This window comes from Lolium rigidum, chromosome 5, assembly GCF_022539505.1.
Source record: "Lolium rigidum isolate FL_2022 chromosome 5, APGP_CSIRO_Lrig_0.1, whole genome shotgun sequence".
In the NCBI taxonomy this organism is placed as follows: Eukaryota; Viridiplantae; Streptophyta; class Magnoliopsida; order Poales; family Poaceae; genus Lolium; species Lolium rigidum.
In genome coordinates this window covers 36,692,150-36,714,706 of record NC_061512.1, presented here as the reverse complement: position 1 = coordinate 36,714,706, position 22,557 = coordinate 36,692,150, and the positions used below count along the sequence as shown (strand labels likewise).

At 41.6% G+C, this 22,557-nt stretch overlaps 1 protein-coding gene across 1 annotated transcript; it reads right to left on the bottom strand.

Annotated features, from left to right (window-relative positions):
• Positions 1 to 534: 534 nt before the first annotated feature.
• On the bottom strand, positions 535 to 7,504 carry LOC124655859. Its single transcript, XM_047194694.1, has 14 exons — positions 7,124 to 7,504; positions 6,854 to 6,893; positions 6,508 to 6,596; positions 6,223 to 6,425; positions 5,162 to 5,204; positions 4,744 to 4,820; positions 4,623 to 4,652; positions 4,440 to 4,535; positions 3,920 to 4,022; positions 3,548 to 3,630; positions 3,081 to 3,203; positions 2,814 to 2,931; positions 1,917 to 2,024; positions 535 to 1,810 (listed from the first exon to the last, which is right to left on the bottom strand). The coding sequence occupies exons 1-14, from the start codon at positions 7,502 to 7,504 to the stop codon at positions 827 to 829; spliced, it is 2,478 nt and encodes an 825-aa protein (XP_047050650.1). The 3' UTR covers positions 535 to 826.
• Positions 7,505 to 22,557: the final 15,053 nt, after the last annotated feature.

Here is a 22,557-nt window from a genome sequence, read left to right as displayed (position 1 = left end):
ATACACTTGCCTAGGTAGTGACTCAGGGAGTTGGTTTGGTTAATATCTGTGACCTACATACTAACATTGGATCACCGATGCTGAGTTCAATGTGACCTCTTGGTCGCCGTTTCAGAAATGTGGCTTCTCGATTCCAAGCATCGCCTAGGTGGCGTCCAATGGTATCCTATCAATGCATGATGATCTGAATAAGGATTAAGAAACTCGTGCCAAATGCTGAGTAGGCTATGAGCAGACTTAAATGTATCAACGTGGCGGCTCTGAACTGGAGCAAGCCGCATGTTATTCCAACTCAGCAGTGCAAAATTGGCGAGGGACCAACATTGACACCTTTTCAATGAGGCCGTCCAGAACTTCAACAAGAAAAAGAAACTATTATGAGGGCCAAAAATAAATATTAAAGGAGCTTAGCATGACAAATAATAACTACGATTCATATTTGCAGGCATGGTTAGTGCACGAGGACAAAGCAAACATTTTGTTAGTAGATAGCTTATGTATGCACAGGAGAATGCGCCACTTTGTAGGAGTCCAAGGTACGGTAGTTCCAGAACGTGCATTTTGGATATGCTCTATATATATGATTAACCTGTACACTATACATCCCCCTCCAAGCACACGACCGTGGCCTTCCTACCAAAACTTTACACAGCCAAGGGCGAAGAGCCAGAGGAAGACTATGCATTGCTCAGCAATACATTCTACTCCTTCGATTCACATCCTAACAGGTACCTGAGATCACCCAGCTGGCAATATGGTAACAGGCACCTCAAAATCGTGGTTTGATTTTCGGTAGTCTGGGACATGAGCAGATGAGACATTCATGTCAAACAATGCAGCAAAGGTTACTCCTACGTCTTCTCTTTTCAACTTCTGGGGTCTTCACTTCTTCCACATCACTGTCAGAACAATACACAGTATGATCTGGTGTACTATGCATGATCTCTTCAATGTTTTTTGATATGTCAGAGGGGAAGATCTCAATGCATTGTTCAGTTTTTGAACTGTCAGTATCAGCTTTGATGGTATCATCGTCATCTACGCCATCAGACAATGTAGCTGCTTCTGAAAGAGCACAGGTTATGATCCTGCCACCACTGCTGCGAGTAGTCAAAGGTGTTCCTTCCAATGACCCAACATTCATGAAGCCTTCTTCATTACGTGTGCTAGTGCCTCCACCACCTCCCACGGGCATTCCTGGTCCATCAGAGGGTAAGATCTCAACGCCTTGTTCAGTTTTTGAGCGGTCAAGATCAGTTCTCATGGTATCATCGTCATCTATGCTATCAGACGACATAGCTGCTTCTGAAAGAGCACAGGCTACAATCCTTCCATCACTGCTATGTGTGCTAGTGCCTCCACCTCCCACAACCATTCCCGATCCGTCAGAGGGTAAGATGATCTCAATGTCTTGTTCAGTTTTTGAGCGGTCCAAATCAGTTTTCATGGTATCATCGTCATCTATGCTATCAGACGACATAACTGCTTCTGAAAGAGCACAGGCTACGACCCTGCCATCACTGCTACGGGTAGTCAAAGGTGTTCCTTCCAATGACCCAACCTCCATGAAGTCTTCTTCATTGCGTGTGCTCGTATCTCCACCTCCTGCAGCCATTCCTGAACTGTCACAAGGTGCAACCACTTCTGATTCCCCTTCCTTTATGATGCATTCTTCATCCTTGCCATCAGATGCAGCTGCCTCTGACATAATGTCATCAACCCTAGCATTCCCAAATAATTCCAGCAGTAGTTCTCGTATCAGGTTTCTTAAATCAGAAGCAACTTCAGATCTGAACCAGCTGCGACTAAACTGTGAAGGCAATACAAGCTGAGCGTTAAAACCTTTAGTAACAAGATCCCTAATAGATGAAGCATTATAAAAACTAAAAATACAGAAAAGAGTTGGCACCACAAACCATGTTAAGGCTATCTCTTCTGAACCTTTCTGGTGCTTGTCTTATAAACTGTTGAATATAGAAAAGCATGAAGACGCCACAATCATACGCATTGTTCTGCCCTGGAACCTGGTCATTGTACAATTATAATGAATTAAGAGTAACATGTACTGTAATTTAATTGCAGATCATAATCTGAACAATTATTCAACACAGACATCCAGGAATCAAATAGCAAAAAAAAAATCGCAACCACAACTGCACCATAAAATACTGAACTATATGTACAATAATGTTGCTTCAACGGGCATGGGCCACTATGAGTTACTGTAACACACGCAGTACTGTACCCTAGATACTCATGTGTCAGAGATATCATCTTTCACTTATAACTGTTAGTTTGATTAGGATGATGTACTTATAAGAGTTTCACTTCAGGTCTTTTCTATAATACGAACAAGATATGCACATCTATATACGAAAAAAAAAAAGCCAGTGTGGCACATGTACACTGATTGACCTGACAAATAACAAAACAAAAACTATGGACCCAATGACCTGGATAATTACCAACCTAAAGAGTTTGCAGATGACAGCTCTGAGCCATAGGTGATAAGTCTAGTTAATCCTACAAAAGGCTATGCATATACTCCCTCCGTTCCAAAAATAAGTGTCTCACCTTTGTCTAGATACACATGTATCTAAATGCATTTTAGTTATAATAGATACATCCATGTTTAGAAAAAGTTGAGACACTTATTTTAGAATGGAAGGAGTAACTTATAAAATCAAGCAAGAACAAATAATCAACTTTTCGTTATCAAAAGTCTATATTTGTCCCTATTCAACCCTTATTACCTTTAACACACGCCAGCATGGTCTGCTTCTATAAGGTATCTACCCATCATGAACACTTACCTCAACTATTTCCTTCTGTATATTACTCGGAAGATCCTGCCATATTGTCTCTGAAATCGAAATTTCAGAATGGGGGTTCTCCGTCTCCCTTAAATGACGCCATTCTTCTTCAAGGTATCTACAAAGAGTACAATTGAGGACATCAGCAATATGAAAGGGCTCTTTCCCCATCAAAATCATATAACTCATTAACAAGTTAGCCAGCCATGAAACATCAATCTTAATAGTTACAGAAATTTCCAGCTGGCACTCAGGTTGGTCACTCACTTCCCAACTGTGTCAAAAAGCTGAGCACTAGGGTGCATCCCTAAGGAGTCCAGATGAAGTATGATTGGTCCTGAATTACTCTCTTTTGCAGGCATGCATACAATTATCAAGCTCCAGTGCGACCTAATTAAAGAGAAAGAAGCATTCAGCAGAAATACGCATAGAAGTGTAATGTTGTTATTATTATTACTATCCTCATAGGCCACAGCATGAACCTTGTACAATGATTCAGAGCAATTTGATTGATGCATTATCTCAGCTTCGTGTTGCAGATCCAGTTGAAGCATAACATTATGTAACAATACCATAGAACTTTATCCAAGAATATCTTTTGAGGATAAAGTGATCAATAATATGCACAACTGATATTGCATATGAATAACACACTATAGTGGTTAGGCTTTCAATGCGGCTATGCAAACATGTCACGAAAAGATCTTAGAATTCCGAAGCAAGTATGTACTTACATTCCATGGATTGGCAAGATAAGGTATCCTCTCTGAAATATATTGACACCTTTCCACCATCTTCTCAACTTCAAGAACTTATCCTAGAACAAAAGTAGAGCATTGCAATATAAAAATACCATATGAAGATGATTAGATACTTCATAAACAAGAAAGATCAGGTCATGAAAGAGTATTAGGTAGTGAACTACTAAGATAAGATTAAAAAAGAGTGCCAAGCTTGGTTACTATCACATTTTAGCAAGGAAGCAACAAAAGCTAATCTCCAAAGTACTCGTGTATCCACAACAACAGAACTTGAGAAATTTGTATTTTTGCGCCAATAATCCTATGATATATAAAAATTTAAGTTCATGGCACAAAAAATGATACCTTATCCAACAATGCTTCTTGAAGCTTGCTATAAAAATATGTGTTGAACATGTAGAATTTGTCTGTGCCATATTCAATATGCATTTCGGCTCTTTTGATGTATCTGCCAGAAGAATATAATTGAAAGAGTTAAACAGAAAAATCAATTGGTAGGGCAAAGTTCTTATGAACAGAATTCAGAAGTTAATTCAATAACAACTGCACTAAATCAAAATAAACATAAATGCTATTTTTATTAATGTATCCAGCTCAACAGCTCATATAGATAGCTTGATGATATTCCAGACATTTCAATGCCAACAGGCAATACAAGTATACAACTATTGCTCAGTAACACCTAATATTCTCAAATTAAATCCTGCAACGATTGCCTCTTATTATTCAAAATTCTGTAGTTTGTATTGCACTAAATTGAACACATATCAAAGAAAGGCGATGACATGCTAAAGCAGTCTCTAAAAAGAGAAGGTCATAGAATGACATGAAGTAAAACTTAAAAATAGGAATACATATTCTTAACTGAATGTAGTAGTTTATCACTGGCGATGACACATATACTCCAGGATTGAGACATTTTATATCCGAACTGCTGAGCTCTACGGCTTCCGGATTATCACTGTTCACATGGGCAATGTTAATGACAAAACTAAAAAAAATCTTCATATCATGAACTGATTCTCAGGGAACAATGCATGGTGTTCACCTTGACGGATAGTAGATTTTTAAGTCCTTCCTGAATAACAGGTAGTTTTATCAGAAAGATGAATCAAAAGCTTAGCTCAGCACATATCACACAGCAACCACAATTTTGGGGAGAAGCATACCATTTGTCTGGCACCTCACATTCTACAGGTTCATCAGGTTGCGGATCTTCATCATCCAAGAGAACCACAGCATTAACCTAAGAGGCAATTCAATATGTAAGGTAAACTTTTCATGTAAAAGTGGCATTGGGATAATCTACTAATGGAAGGCATAACATAGTTCCCAAGAACTGTCCTGGTTATGGTTTATGATGGCCTAACTTCAATGCAATGCCTTAATTAGCATGGCCAAACTACTAGTGGAAATTATAGCAGTGTATACTAAATGGAGGAGGAGCTATGCTTTCTGCAGAAGCCAACATCAGCAACACTCGAGCAATAGGAAATGTGGATCATTTGTATAGAGTAAAACCTAAGATAACTTTTAAAATCTTAATTTTACTGTCATAGTTGATCAACACTTGGTCAGCATGCCCACCTTTTGATGCAGAAGAGATGAATCTTCGTTATATGCCTTCCTCCTGTGTCAAAGAGTTGAAAAGGAACGTCACATTAATATTTTGATAAAATATAAATAGTACATTGAGATGTATTGTATAGAAGTCCTTAGAGATATGGCCTGAGTACGTGGATAATATATACAAAAAAATTAATACCACAGAATTGTGCTCTAGAAGAATTCAGCAGAATATGTACACAACATCAACAACATCAAAGCCTTTTTCCCAAGCAAGTTGGGGTAGGCTAGATATGAAACCCAACAGAAACAAAATGAAACAAAAAAAAGCAGAATTCGGAAGAACATGTATTCCACACATTTCTATTAACTTATGCCAAACAGGTCTAACCAATTGGAGTACTGGCTCTCTGTATTATGCCAAATGTATAAGAAAGAAAATGGCAAAGGACATCTATAAAAAAAACATCAGAGAAGGCATTCTCTTCCAAACAAAATGGAAAACTGATATGGCTTTGCAGAATGCTTTACAGTAGATGTATGAACTCTGCATGAAGCCACCAACTAAAGTGATACGACATACTATTACCATCTTGATTGATTAAAAACAATCAATAGTCATGTGTTTGGAACTCTAATACTGCTACCAAGGTCTGCATTACTCCAAAACACAACCTAACTAGGTAAAGAATTGCATTATTCCTAGAAAATACTTTGTTACAAGAGAGTGGTTTCTTATAAATTGCAGCTAAGAAACAAACTGATATTTGAAATCAAACATAAAATTCTGTAAATCGAAAGGCCTTGAAATTGCGAAACGCCAAAAGAAAATATAGCATGCTTGCTGAATACACAGGCAGTAATACTAGTAAAATGCAGTGCGCATGGGAGAAATACTATGATTTAGTAGGATGGAGATCCTAAACCAGGTTGGGCAAGGATGCAAGGAACAGAGACTGTCAAGAGACAGAAGTGCACACATATGAGGCATCATAAGAAGCTTACACTAGATGTTATGTTCCGTTTCTATTAGAAATGGATAACGGGTGTTGCCCTGATTTTTCTGAAGAAATGACACATACCTCTCTGCATTAGTTCTGTAATAATAGTTGTTCCCATTCTGCCGAGACTTTTCATTATCACGTTCCTTTGGATCAACGGCGCGAACTCTCATTGTGTGCCCACGTAAAGGTGTTGGTGATGTTGTGCTTGAGTACATCTTCTCCGCTGGAATAGGCTTCCTTAGTCCAGCTTGGTTGGAACTGCTGCGCGTCCGTACACCTAGCTGCATTCACAATGATCCCATCTCAATTTGCAGAGATGCCTATATAGATTAACAAGAACACGCAGAGGGCGTTACTGTATACCGAGCCATAGTTCTTCTTCTTCGGGCGAATGGGAGATGAATTCCGAAGGTATTTGCGAGCAGTATCTTCCGCCTGCTCATCCTCACTATCTGCAAAAAAGAAAGGGGGTGGAGGGATATGATATAAAACAGTGGAACACCTTCCATTGTATGCCAGACACTTAATTGCGCAGGGCATGGCCGGCAGTAATGGTGGACAAGGTAACAGGGGCAGATTCAACATTCGTTTTATGTTTCAGTAGATCCTTCAGATAACCGGATTCACTAGCATTGTCATTGCTAGAGGAGTAGCGGTGTAAGCTCAGAACTGAAAATGCAGTAAGCCACACAACAACAAAATATCTTACCAAATGCGTAGATATCCGTCCTAGAAGGAGCACCCGGATCCTACAAATAAAATGTAGCAACCGTTTTCAGAACAAGAGCAGAATAATGCGCATCGGTCCTCTACAGCAACATCTCTAATCCCCCGCATGCGCAGGCAAACACGGGGCTGTTGGTTCCCCAAATCGAGCCCTAGCCAATTGCAGCGATCCTCGCAACACGGGGCATAGACACACCGTACGAATCTAGAGAGAGATTGGGGCGGGCAATCAGACACGGGTGGTCGATCGAACCTTGGCGGCGTCCTTACGGGTCCTCCGTTGCAGCGCCTCCGCCTCGAGCAGCGGCAGGAAGCGCTGGTGGCGCGCCCTTTTCACCCCGACGAGAAGGCCTCCGAACGAGCGCATGCCCGCGATCTCCCGCTCCAGCTCGCCGTCCGACATCTGCTCGACGTCCCGCCGCATCCCCTCGTTGGACATCCACCTGAACTCCCCGCCCGCCTCCTCCTCCGCCCGCCTCCGCCTCCGCTTGGCGGGCGCCGAGGGCGGGGAGATGACGCAGACGTCCGAGCTGCTGGGGGAGGCCGCGCTCCGCCTCGCCTTCCCCTTCCGCGTTGGGGGAGGAGGTGTGGAGTCGAAGCAGGTGTCGGCGTCGGTCTCGGTGTCCTTGAACATCGCCTGCCAGTCGATGTCGATGCGCTCGCCGCCCTTCTTCGCCGCCGCCGCCCCCATCATCGCCGGCGATCGGCGCGGTGGGAGGGGAGGCAGATGGGAACGTTGGGGGTTTGCGAGAGGGGAATTTTTTTTGCGAGGGGGAAAATTTGGGTTTGGGTTTTAGGTTTGGGGGAAAATGGTGATTGATTGGGGAGGTTGCCGCGACGATTGGGATTACTACCCCGAAACTTGAGCTTAACTTCCACCGGAAGATTGGCAGGCATTATTAGACGGTTGTTGTTTTCGAATTTTTTCGAATTGAGAGGCCTCCACCTTTGAGGCCAGGACCCAAAACCTCTAGAATATAGGGTCAACTTAGAGGACAGAAATGAAGTAAATTCAAAAATTTAAGTGCTACGTAGAAGGAAAAAAAAAATCCACTATATTAGTAGTGTCTTATGGGGAAAACAAATGTCCCCGTTTGTTTCGATAGTTTAGGAAATTTTATTTCTCCATGTATAGAAAATGTTAGTAAGACTTGTGAAAATTGTTCCGTAGCAAATCGTTTCGCCATGTGCAAAACACATTTGTCTACCTACTCATGTATTTAGAAAAATTGCCACCCAGTTCACATGAATACGAATTTAGTTATTTTTCTGTTGCAACATAATTATAACACTACCCAAACAAATATATGAATTGTAAGTAGCATTTCTATTGGGGAAATAATCAGAATAAAATAAATGAAGAATAAACCAAAACAATAAATAAATAAAGGTGCGGAAAAAATGCAATTGATACAAAGGGTCCCTTGGATGTCGCAACTCCAAACTCGTTGATTGGTAAAAATAACAAGGTTAAGTGACAAGGCCCTCCAAAATCAGATGAATCTATTTTATAAATGTGTGCAATTCCTGTGGAGCTAAAAATTATGTATTAGCTAATGCTTGGACCTATATGTGCTTAGGTATGAAGGCAAGGAGCACGAATACACAAGGGGTAAGCATATATTTGGGAAGGTACGGGAAGGAAACAAGCCGTCCGTAAAATGCTCTCTATGAGTCACTCGGACTCTCTAGACAATTTACGCATATCATTCGAAGGAGAACCCAGATAGTGACTTGAACCATCCGTCCTCCCGTTTTCGGTTTTCATTGGTTTAGTTTTCGTCCTAACTCTCAATTTTGAACTCCAATTTCATTTGTTGTGATATTGTTGTGATTTGTGAAGGCACTAACAATATCTATATCGCCACCTTGGAGTTCCTTTGTCACCTATGTCGGAAGCAAGGCCATCACATTTCTAAGATAAGGTTAAGTTGTCACCGGGAGGTAAAATCGGACCAAAATTTTCACTTTGTTGACTTTCTCCCTTTGCGAAAACTTTTTCCATACAATACTAGCGCCTTGGGCATCGCATGCTTGTTTACCTATTTGATGTTGCGTGAGTTCTTATGCATTTGTTGTTGTAGTTGAACAATGAGAGATTAGGGGTGCCTCGAACAACATGATTGTTAAGTTAGTAGTGGTTAGTAGGGGTGTGTATGTCGGCCTTATAGTGAAGGTCATCGTACACTATGCCAAAGTTGACATAAGGATGTTTTTTATAGCTTCGGTCGCCTCATTGGAGCGCTACTTGATTTTATGTTAGAAAAGCATCGAGGGGTCCAACATAGACGTTGGGTCATTCTCCCAGCAACGCAGACCTAAGTTGTACAAGATCCCATCGAAATATAAACTAGAGCTTCGCGTATGAGACATGGATCTCTAACCCTCACGCTAGCTTTCTTGTATTGAGTACCGAGTGAATGGTCTCCACCCCTTGAGGATGTTTTATAGGCAAGGGACCATTAATGGATAGTGGGATGGTACTTGATAAAACTTGGTACACTTATTTAGGACGGATGCGGAGCAGAGAAGGGTAGTCCATGATGGTTGATGGACTAGCTCGTCCATCAACCTAATGGGATTCTTTTTTATGGATTCTTTCCTTAATTATTCTATTTATATTTTATTTTTTACCATACCATGAGCATAATCTTTTGCTAGCTAGTATTGATTTACTTTGCTTGATTTCCTTCATGTAGATTCTTAGTAAGCTTGGGTGATACCCCTTGGGTACTTAATATTTATTCTTGTAACAACATTAGTCTAGTATCATCTTGGCACAAGGGAGAAACAAGAAAGTAAAACAATTAAAAAATGAGAAGAAAAAATATGAGCAAGCAAATTGTGCCCAGTACGCTCTTATAAGAAGCAAAAAAGGGCCAAGAGTCACTACAACAACACCTAAGGGGTTGTTGATGCGGCTAGGCGGTGATGCCTGCAAGTGCAATACGGTTGTTGTAGCTTTTCTTGAAGTAAAGAGTATCGAACCATAGATAGTTGAGGAAAGGGTATTTCCCTATTATAGAGTTTTATTGAAAAGTGTCTACAACTTATCTTAGATTTCAAGGGAAAGAGTCATATTGTGAAAGCTTCATGAATGTGTTTGAGAGTAAAAAGTGTGTCGTGATTGGTGGCAGTAAATTAAAGACAGGCACTTGCTAATGTTGCGGTTGGTGGGCGCAAGCATAAATTACCGCATGATGATTCTACACGATGTTACAGTTGGTCCCATGACAAAAAATGGTCAATCATGTCCCACTAACATCTAAAACATGTCCGGCTGATCGGTGAGTCCCAACACCACAAACCTATCCGTTTATAAATATTTTCTTCTAAATGGTTACATGATAGATATTTGGTAGTCTTCTAGGTATGTGTGTGGAGGCCACCTAGGCAATACAGAGTACATAGTGTTAAGGATAGTATATCGAACTATCCATCATCATCTGGTTCTGATTATTTTTGGTATTAAAGGAGTTTTGTAGTGTAACCGTGCATCAAATTTAGGATATGTGCTCATTATATTATGGACATACGCACTTAAAATTTATATTTTACATAGAGAAGTCCTTATCATTTATTTCCTCCCTCGAATGATTATGAGCATACCGGCCTTCGACCGCGCGATTCAGCATGCAGACACGACGAAGAAGCCGTCAACGAGGTCATCTGTATTCCGATGTGATAGAGCTTCAGAAGTTAGTTTCCGCATCACTGACCAGAAGACTCCGAGGGAGCAAAGTGTGTACTTTGAGTTCATAAAGAGTAAGTGGCGGCTATCATGGACCGAGACCGGATGGAGATCTTGCTGGTACTTATATATATCCATAAAGATGGTATTGTTGCATCTAATGGGCCTTAATGGGCCCACATTTACGCAATGTGATTCTCTAACAAATCGTGTGCATTTTTGTTATGGTTCTAGGGGATGTATGAAAGATCATATCTCCAACTTTATGGTTTTGTGTGTTTGATAACAACATGTGTGATACATTAATGTGCGGTGAAATGTTGCAGAATTAATTTGATCGAATTCATGTTGAAATGTAAGAAAAAGGAAGGAGAAAAGTTTCCCCGTGCCGGATATTTGCAAATATCCGACCCCTGAAAATCGGCTAAGGACCTAAGGTTCGGGGCTACTGGATTCGAGCCGGAAATTTGGGCCGGAATATCCGGCCTCAATTTTCTGCAATGGCTCGATTTGGGTGTGTGTAAATACCCCCTTCTTCCCCAAGCTCAAGTTGCTCACTCTCTCCAAGTTCATCCACCATTGTTGAGCCACAATAATCACTTGATCTCCTCCTCCAACCATGCAAAGCTCCTGATCTTTGGAGAATCAAAGGAGAAGACCCCGATCTACATCTTCACCGAAGCGATTTACATTTCACCCTCATTTGCTTGAGGGCCCCTTTGCTTGCTTGTTGTTGTTGTTGTTGTTGTTGTTGTTGTTGTTGTTGTTGGGAGCCTCCATAAGTTGTGGATGTGTGCCCCAAGAACCTTGTAAAGGCCCGGTTTCCGCCTCGAGGAAATCCCTTAGTGGACAAGTGAGATAGGCCTTTGTGGTGTTGCTCACCGGAGAATAGGGTGAGGCCTTTGTGGCATTGGTTAGGCCTTTGTGGCAACCACACCCCTCCAACGTAGACGTACTTCCCCTCAAAAGGAAGGAACTACGGGAATCATCCATTGTGTCTCCGCATGCTCCATTCTCGGTTACATCTATCCTTGATTCCATTATTATATCTTGCCTAGCTATATCTTGCTTACTTGTATACCTTGTCATCTAGGGAAATTCGCATAGTTGCATATCTAGAGAATTTACCTTTGTGTCAAGCCTTAATTGAAAAAAAAACTAAAAATTGGGTCACACCTATTCACCCCCCCCCCTCTAGGTGCGGCACACGATCCATTCAACAGCTTGGTCTACGGGAGGTCAAAATTTGGGTGGAGGGGGTGTAAATACCCCCTTCTTCCCCAAGCTCAAGTTGATCACTCTCTCCAAGTTCATCCACCACTGTTGAACCACAAGAATCACTTGATCTCCTCCTACAACCATCCAAAGCTCCTGATCTTTGGAGAATCAAAGGAGAAGACCCCGATCTACATCTTCACCGAAGCGATTTACATTTCCCCTCATTTGCTTGAGGGCCCCTTTGCTTGTTGTTGTTGTTGTTGTTGTTATTGTTGTTGTTGTTTTTGTTGTTGTTGTTGTTGGGAGCCTCCAATTAAGTTGTGGATATGTGCTCCAAAAACCTTGTAAAGGCCCGGTTTCCGCCTCGAGGAAATCCCTTAGTGGACAAGTGAGATAGGCCTTTATGGCGTTTGATAACCCACAAGTATAGGGGATCGCAACAGTCTTCGAGGGAAGTAAAACCCAAATTTATTGATTCGACACAAGGGGAGGTAAAGAATACTTATAAGCCTTAACAACTGAGTTGTCAATTCAGCTGCACCTAGAAAAGCACTAGTAACAAGGGTGATGTGAAAGCAGCAAGTAATATGAGAGCAGAGTAATGCGATAACACAGACAGCAGTAATAGCAATATGAGAGCAATGGCACCGTGAAAATAGTTGATACTACTTCCAATGACATGTAGAACGAGTATATGATGATGCGAGATGGACCGGGGTTCCCAACTATCTACACTAGTGGCAACTCTCCAATAACAAGTGTTGGGTGAACAAATTACAGTTGGGCAATTGATATGATTGAAATAGCATTAAGACAGAACATCAATTCATTAATCATGTAGGCATGTTTTCCATATATAGTCATACGTGCTCGCAATGAGAAACTTGTACAACATCTTTTGTCCTACCAGCCGGTGGTAGCCGGGCCTCAAGGGAAACTACTGGCAATTAAGGTACTCCTTTTAATAGAGCACCGGAGCAAAGCATTAACACTCCGTGAAAACATGTGATCCTCATATCTAAGCCTTTCCCTCCAGTTGTCCCAATTTCTGTCACTTTGGGGCCTTTGGTTCCGGACATAGACATGTGCATACAACTTGTAGATACAATCTAAACAATAATTATAGAGCTCAAATCTAAGATCATGCCACTCGGGCCCTAGTGACAAGCATTAAACACAACAAGATTGCAGCAACAATAACTTCACAAACTTTGTAGATAGACAATCATAACGTAACAATCCATCGGATCCCAACAAACACAACACAGATTACATCAGATGAATCTCAATCATGTAAGGCAGCTCATGAGATCATTGTATTGAAGTACATGGGGGGAGAATACCAACTAGCTACGGCTAGAACCCGTAGTCCATGGGGGAACTACTCACGGAGCATGATGGAGGCGGTGGCGTCGATGGAGATGGCTTCCGGGGGCACTTCCCCGTCCCGGCAGGGTGCCGGAACAGAGACTTCTGTCCCCCGAATTGGAGTTTCGCGATGGCGGCGGCGCCCCAGTAGTCTTTTTGGAGTTTCGTCAAGTGGTACTGCGTTTTTAGGTCGAAAGGGCTTAAATAGGCGAAGAGGCGGCGCAGGAGGGGCGACAGGGTGGCCCCACACCAGGCCGGCGCGGCCAGGGTGTAGCCCGCGCGGCCCATGTGTGTGGTGGCCCCCTGGCTCTCCTCCGACTCTCCTTCGGTGTTCTGGAGCCTTCCGGGAAAAATAAGATCTTTGGCGTTGATTTCGTCCAATTCCGAGAATATTGCCCGAACAGCCTTTCTGGAACCAAAAACAGCAGAAAACAGGAACTGGCACTGTGGCATCTTGTTAATAGGTTAGTTCCGGAAAACGCATGAAATCATCATAAAGTACAAGCAAAACATGTAAGTATTGTCATAAAACAAGCATGGAACGTCAGAAATTATAGGTACGTTGGAGACGTATCAGCATCCCCAAGCTTAGTTCTCGCTCGTCCTCGAGTAGGTAAACGATAAAAAGAGTAATTTCTGTAGTGACATGCTACTTACATAACCTTGATCATACTATTACAAAGCATATGAAATGAATGAAGTGACTCAAGGCAATGATCTATAGTTGCTAACAAATAGATAACATATAGCAAAACTTTTCATGAAGAGTACTTTCGAGACAAGCATCAAAAAGTCTTGCACAAGAGTTAACTCATAAAGCAATAAATTCAAAGTAAAGGCATCGAAGCAACACAAAGGAAGATTTAAGTTTCAGCGGTTGCTTTCAACTTTCAACATGCATATCTCATGGATAATTGTCAACACAAAGTAATATGATGAATGCAAATAAGCAAGTATGTAAGAATCAATGCACAGTTGACACAAGTGTTTGCTTCTAAGATGGAAGGAAGTAGGTAAACTGACTCAACATAAAGTAAAAGAGTGGCCCTTCAAAGAGGGAAGCATCGATTGCTATATTTGTGCTAGAGCTTTGGTTTTGAAAACATAAAGAGAGCATAAAAGTAAAGTTTTGAGAGGTATTTGTTGTTGTCAACGAATGGTAGTGGGCACTCTAACCCTCTTGCCAGACAAACCTTCAAAGAGCGGCTCCCATTTTATTTTATTTTTGGGTGGCACTCCTTCCAACCTTTCTTTCACAAACCATGGCTAACCGAATCCTCGGGTGCCTGCCAACAATCTCATACCATGAAGGAGTGCCTCTTTATTTTAGTTTTATTATGATGACACTCCCCCAACCTTTGCTTTCTCAAGCCATGGCTAACCGAATCCTTCGGGTGCCGTCCAACAATCACATACCATGGAGGAGTGTCTATTTTTGTTAATTAATTTGGGACTGGGAATCCCATCGCCAGCTCTTTTTGCAAAATTATTGGATAAGCGGATGTGCCACTAGTCCATATGAAAGTTGCCCAACAAGATTGAAAGATAAACACCACATACTTCCTCATGAGCTATTAAACATTGACACAAATCAGAGGTGATAAATTTTGAATTGTTTAAAGGTAGCACTCAAGCAATTTACTTTGGAATGGCAGGAAAAATACCATGTAGTAGGTAGATATGGTGGACACAAATGGCATAGTGGTTGGCTCAAGGATTTTGGATGCATGAGAAGTATTCCCTCTCGATACAAGGCTTAGGCTAGCAAGGTTATTTGAAGCAAACACAAGTATGAACCGGTACAACAAAACTTACATAAGAACATATTGCAAGCATTATAATACTCTACACTGTCTTCCTTGTTGCTCAAATACTTTTACCAGAAAATATCTAGACCTTAAGAGAGACCAAAATCATGCAAACCAATTTTAACAAGTTCTACGGTAGTTCTCCACTAATAGGTTTGAACTACAAAAAAAAACTTAATCATGATCTACTTGAGAGCTCAAAACAATTGCCAAGTGTCAAATAATCCAAGACATTATGAGGCATTTTCTATTTCCAACCAAATAACAATAAGTATTGTAGCTTCCAACTTTTATCACTGAACATTAAAAGTAAAACGAAGAACAAGTGTTCATATGAAAAAGCGGAGTGTGTCTCTCTCCCAAACAAGGATTGCTAGGATCCATCTTTATTCAAACACAAACAAAAATAAAAACACACAGACGCTCCAAGTAAAGCACATATGATGTGACCGAATAAAAATATAGTTTCAATAGAAGAAACCTGATAAGTTGATGAAGAAGGGGATGCCTTGGGCATCCCCAAGCTTAGACGCTTGAGTCTTCTTGAAATATGCAGGGATGAACCACTGGGGCATCCCCAAGCTTAGACTTTTCACTCTTCTTGATCATATATCATCCTCCTCTCTTGACCCTTGAAAACTTCCTTCACACCAAACTTCTCATAAACTTCATTAGAGGGGTTAGTACTCAAAAAACTTGAATCCACCTTGGTCCTGTAGTGACACATTGCAAGAACTCAATAAAACATTAGCTACAGCTCTCCACGTCTAGAAAGCCTCACATAAAGTCCACAAAAGACAATGCAAAAAACAGAGACAGAATCTGCCAAAACAGAACAGCCAGTAAACACGAATTTTAAAATGGTACTTCCGTTGCTCAAATCAGAAAACTCTAAACTAATGAAAGTTGCGTACATATCTGTGGATCACGCACGTAAATTGGCATATTTTTCTAAGTTACCTACAGAGAAAACAGCCCAGATTTGTGACAGATAGAAATCTGTTTCTGCGCAGAAATCCAAATCTAGTATCAACCTTCGATTAGAGGCTTCACTTGGCACAACAAAATACAAAACTAAGATAAGGAGAGGTTGCTACAGTAGTAAACAACTTCCAAAACACAAATATAAAACAAAATACTGTAGAAAAATAACACATGGGTTATCTCCCAAAAAGTTCTTTCTTTATAGCCGTTAAGATGGGCTCAGCAGTTTTAATGATGCACTCGCAAGAAACAAGAGTAGAGGTAAAAGAGAGCATCAAAAAGCAAATCCAAAACACATTTAAGTCTAACATGCTTCCTATGTAAAGGAATCTTGTAAATAAACAAGTTCATGAAAAGCAAAGTAACAAGCATAGGAAGATAAAACAAGTGCAACTTCAAAATTTTAAGCATATAGAGAGGTGTTTTAGTACCATGCAAATTTCTACAACCATATTTTCCTCTCTCATAATAATTTTCAGTAGCTTCATGAATAAACTCAACAATATAACTATCACATGCAGCATACTTTTCATGATCCACAAACATATAATTTTTATCAAGCTCAAAAATAGTGGAATTAAAACTTTCGAACACACTTTTATCAATAATATAGCAAGATGAATGATCAATCTCAAGAGATATGGGACACATAGATAATGTCAAGAACTCTCCAATCCCATTTTCATTAGTAGTACAATTAATATTATCAAGTAACATAGGACCATCATCTAGAGCTTTATCATAAACATTTGCTAAGCAAAATTCTTTATTACCATGCATTTCGACATCAGGCACAAACAAAGCATTATCATAAGATTTATCAAAGTAGCATGGATTATCATATATAACAGTAGCATAACTATTCTCACAAGTTTTACTTATAGGAAATATTTCAAGAGAATCCACAGGAACATAACATTCAACCTCTTTCGGTAAGCATGGAGGACAATCAAATAGTGTAAGAGATAAAGAGTTACTCTCATTAGAAGGTTGGCATGGGTAGCTAATCCATTCTTCCTTGTTTTGTTCATCACTCTCCTCTTCTTTTTCATCCAATGAGCTTTCAGGTTCATCAATTTCCTCCTCTTTTTCATCCAATGAGCTTTCAGGTTCATCAATTTCTTCTTCCACCGGTTCTCGCAAATTGTGAGTGCATTCTTGTGCATTAATGTGTCTCTCTTTATAATCAAGGATATACGGATTCCTACTGTAGCATTCTATACAAGAATTAAGGATAGTAGAGACATAATCTTTAAGGTCCTTACAAATAGCACAAGTTTCATAATTCTCAACCATGAAGGATTCTATCTCGGAGGCTCCCATAAATAAGACAAATTGTTCTACCTCTTCGAACCCATAATGAATATAGCAATTCCGATTATAGTTTTTAATTAAAAATTCCCCACTAAAGCCACATTGAAATTTAAGATGTTTAGTATCCTGTTGAGAGCAACAGTTTATATCATGGCATCTAAGCAAGATTCTAACCATTGTATTCAATTTTTCTATCATAGCACTCATTATTTTACCAGTTCTTGATTCTCTATAATTATTATAACATTCTATAAGCTCCAAATAGGTTGTTGGTTCTCCCATAACAGAAGTTTTTAATTTTTAGGTTTTTCAAATTTTTATGGATTTTCGGGTATATAGGGAAAATAAAACAAGACAAAAATAAACTAGACAAAAGTAAACTAAGCAAAATAATACTAGACAGAAATAAACTAAGCACAAATAAACTAGACAGAAGTAAACTAGCAAGACAAAATAAAGTAAAAGTAGAGAGAGAGGTAGAGTGTACTCCCCAGGTGAACTTATGAGTAGAGCTATGCCTCTCCGGCAACGGCGCCGTGAAAATAGTCTTGATAACCCACAAGTATAGGGGATCGCAATGAGTCTTCGAGGGAAGTAAAACCCAAATTTATTGATTCGACACAAGGGGAGGTAAAGAATACTTATAAGCCTTAACAACTCGAGTTGTCAATTCAGCTCGCACTCGGAAAAGCACTAGTAACATGGGTGATGTGAAAGCAGCAGTAATATGAGAGCAAGTAGTAACAAGTAACACGAGCAGCAGTAATAGCAATATGAGAGCAATGGCACCGAAAAATAGTTGATACTACTTCCAATGACATGTAGAACGAGTATATGATGATGCGAGATGGACCGGGGTTCCCAGCTATCTACACTAGTGGCAACTCTCCAATAACAAGTGTTGGGTGAACAAATTACAGTTGGGCAATTGATAGGATTGAAATAGCATTAAGACAGAACATCAATTCATTAATCATGTAGGCATGTTTTCCATATACAGTCATACGTGCTCGCAATGAGAAACTTGTACAACATCTTTTGTCCTACCAGCCGGTGGCAGCCGGGCCTCAAGGGAAACTACTGGAAATTAAGGTACTCCTTTTAATAGAGCATCGGAGCAAAGCATTAACACTCCGTGAAAACATGTGATCCTCATATCTAAGCCTTTCCCTCCAGTTGTCCCAATTTCTGTCACTTTGGGGCCTTTGGTTCCGGACATAGACATGTGCATACAACTTGTAGATACAATCTAAACAATAATTATAGAGCTCAAATCTAAGATCATGCCACTCGGGCCCTAGTGACAAGCATTAAACACAACAAGATTGCAGCAACAATAACTTCACAAACTTTGTAGATAGACAATCATAACGTAACAATCCATCGGATCCCAACAAACACAACACAGATTACATCAGATGAATCTCAATCATGTAAGGCAGCTCATGAGATCATTGTATTGAAGTACATGGGGGAGAGAATACCAACTAGCTACAGCTAGAACCCGTAGTCCATGGGGGAACTACTCACGGAGCATGATGGAGGCGGTGGCGTCGATGGAGATGGCTTCCGGGGCACTTCCCGTCCCGGCAGGGTGCCGGAACGGAGACTTCGTCCCCCGAATTGGAGTTTCGCGATGGCGGCGGCGCCCAGCAGTCTTTTTGGAGTTTCGTCAAGTGGTACTGCGTTTTTAGGTCGAAAGGGCTTAAATAGGCGAAGAGCCGGCGCAGGGAGGGCGACAGGTGGCCCCACACCGGGCCGGCGCGGCCGTGGTGTAGCCCGCGCGGCCCACGTGTGTGGTGGCCCCCGGCTCTCCTCCGACTCTCCTTCGGTGTTCGGAGCCTCCCGGGAAAAATAAGATCTTTGGCGTTGATTTCGTCCAATTCCGAGAATATTGCCCGAACAGCCTTTCTGGAACCAAAAACAGTAGAAAACAGGAACTGGCACTGTGGCATCTTGTTAATAGGTTAGTTTCGGAAAACGCATGAAATCATCATAAAGTACAAGCAAAACATGTAAGTATTGTCATAAAACAAGCATGAAACGTCAGAAATTATAGGTACGTTGGAGACGTATCAGCGTTGCTCACCGGAGAATAGGGTGAGGCCTTTGTGGCATTGGTTAGGCCTTTGTGGCGACCACACCTCTCCAACGTAGATGTACTTCCCCTCGAAAGGAAGGAACTACGAGAATCATCCATTGTGTCTCCGGATGCTCCACTCTCGGTTACCTCTATCCTTGATTGCATTATTATATCTTGCCTAGCTATATCTTGCTTAGTTGTATACCTTGTCATCTAGGGAAATTCGCATAGTTGCATATCTAGAGAATTTACCTTTGTGTCAAGCCTTAATTGAAAAACAACTAAAAATTGGGTCACACCTATTCACCCCCCCTCCAGGTGCGGCATACGATCCTTTCAACGGCTTGGTCCACGGGAGGTCAAAATTACTAGGCATCACCGTTCTTCTGCAGCCCACATGGAGAAGGCCTTCATGTGCCATGAGGGCCTTAAAAGGCCTGATCTACACTAGCGCACCTTCTTATCTTATGAGCGGAATTTTAGAAGTTGTAAATCAACGCCATAAAAATAGATATACACATTTGATGCATGTAAAATGCTTACATGAACTTTGTCCTTTATCATATTAAATTCTCACATATTTGCAACATATAAGATGATAATACCATGTTTTACATTGATTTATGGAGATTTACCAATGATACCCTTTATTTGGTTTATAACTCTGCAAAACAGGAAAACCTTGTTTTGCGTATTTTCAATTCCAGATACCTATATGGAGTCAAATTGACATGGGTTTTTTGGAGTGTTACTTTTCATTGGGAGAAGCACCCTGGAGCTTTAGAGGAGGCCTTGATGGGCCTGAGACCCAAAAGACATCAGGTGGCGCGCCCAAACATGTAGGGCGCGCCACCCGAGGTCTTTCAACCGTCGATCATCGAATTGACTCGATTCTTTCGTGCACCGTCGTATTTTGGCCTAAAATCACTATATATATGCCCCCGAAGAGTTATCGGGAGGAGAGCGTTGCACAAACACATAAACACGAAAACGGAGGTTGCAACAAAGAAGATTGGAGGGGGAAACTCTACCAGGATCACCGCCGGAGGGATCTCTGATACGTCTCAAACGTATCTATAATTTCTTATGTTCCATGCTACTTTTATGACAATACTTGCATGTTTTATACATACTTTACAGCATTATTATACATTTTCCGGCACTAACCTATTAACACGATGCCGAAGTGCCAGTTGTTGTTTTCTGCTGTTTTTGGTTTCAGAAATCCTACAAAGGAAATATTCTCGGAATTGGACGAAATCAACGCCCAGGGTCCTATTTTAACACGAAGCTTCCAGAAGACCGAGGGGGAAAGGAAGTAGGGCCACGGGGCGCCGCCACACTAGGGCGGCGCGGCCCAGGCCCTGGCCGCGCTCATGCTGCAAGCGGCAGCGGGCTGTCTGCGGCGCCGCAGACTAGGCCCAGTTAAATGCATATGCAGCCACCCACAGAAATAAATAAAAAACGGCGTATGCGGGCCGGCCCGCAGATGCCGCAGAGCTAGCGACTAAGGAAACCCTTGCGCCCGAGCCACCACAGCTATTCTCCTTCGGCTACGCCACTGCAGCGCCGCCATGGCCGCCATTCCTGCTCCGGCTCCGGCTTCGGTGGCCCTCTCCCTCTCCTTCTACTCCTTTACCACCTCCAGGGCCCCCTTCTTGGCCGATTCCTCGCCTCCGTCCCTCGATTCCCTCCCTCCAATCAACATCCCCCAAGGACGGCGACGGGCAACCGCGCGCTAGGCCGGCAACAGCGCCAATAAATTTATGGTTAGATGGCGGAGAACCACCTCCTGGCACGGACGACGGGGGGGGGGGGGCAGCTAAGAGATCGATGGCGGCGAACCAGAGCGTGGTACGGATGACGGCGGTGATCCTCGGATGTGCAAGCGGCCGCAGTGCAAGAACAGTGAGCGAAATCAGCGCAAGAAGCCCAACGTGAACTCCCTCGTTCCCACCATCACCAAGGTAGCAAAGTTTCCCCATCCTTATCATTCTGTACTTTTTTCGTTTGAAGCACACATTGTGAGCTGCCTAACATGATCAAGATCATCTATTTGTAATGCTACATGTTGTGTTTGGTGGGATCCGATGAATCTAGAATATTATGTCAAGTTGATTATCAATCTATCATATATGTGTTGTTTATGTTCTTGCATGCTCTCTCGTTGCTAGTAGAGGCTCTGGCCAAGTTGATACTTGTAACTCCAAGAGGGAGTATTTATGCTCGATAGTGGGTTCATGCCTCCATTTAATCTGGTACGAGTGACGGAAAGTTCTAAGGTTGTGGATGTGCTGTTGCTACTAGGGATAAAACATCGATGCTTTGTCTAAGGATATTTGTGTTGATTACATTACGCACCATACTTAATGCAATTATCTCGTTGTTTACAACTTAATACCTGGAGGGGGTGCGGATGCTAACCCGAAGGTGGATTATTTAGGCATAGATGCATGCTGGATAGCGGTCTATGTACTTTGTCGTAATGCCCTGATTAAATCTCATAGTAATCATCGTTGATATGTATTGAATCTTTATTTGTCTATTTCCCACCTGTAATTTGCTCACCCAGCATGCTAGTTATCTTATTGGAGAGACACCACTAGTGAACTGTGGACCCCGGTCCATTCTTTTACATCTGAATACAATCTACTGCAATCATTGTTCTCTACTGTTCTTTGCAAACAAACATCATTTTCCATACTATACTATTAATCCTTTGTTTTCAGCAAGCCGGTGAGATTGACAACCTCACTGTTACGTTGGGGCAAAGTATCTTGATTGTGTTGTGCAGGTTCCACGTTGGCGCCGGTTTCACTGGTGTTGCGCCGCACTACACTCCTCCACCAACAACCTTCACGTGCTTCTTGGCTCCTACTGGTTCGATAACCTTGGTTTCATACTGAGGGAAACTTGCTTCTATACGCATCATACCTTCCACTTGGGGTTCCCAACGGACGTGTGCTTCGCGCGTATCAATCTCCACCTTCTCCAACGTCTTCATCATCATCACCATGATCAAGGAGAGTAGTCCACCTCTGGACTACGGGTTTGTGGCATTAGCTTGATCTATTTCTCTCATGTTCTTCATAGTTCTTAGTGCCATATGAGCTGCCTCACATGATTATAGCCATATTTGTAATACCTATGTGGTGGATCCTTATTCTATGATATTGTGCTATGAAATATGATCATATTATGTGTAATATGTATTGATAGAT

Excerpts from the sequence above, each read along its gene's own strand:
- LOC124655859 (XM_047194694.1), bottom strand. The coding sequence starts at position 7,504 with ATGTTCAAGGACACCGAGACCGACGCCGACACCTGCTTCGACTCCACA. Across the intron at positions 4,821-5,161 it reads CATCTCTTCTGCATCAAAAG|GTTAATGCTGTGGTTCTCTT; the intron begins GTGGGCATGCTG and ends ATTGCCTCTTAG. Across the intron at positions 1,811-1,916 it reads GAAGAGATAGCCTTAACATG|TTTAGTCGCAGCTGGTTCAG; the intron begins GTTTGTGGTGCC and ends TTGCCTTCACAG.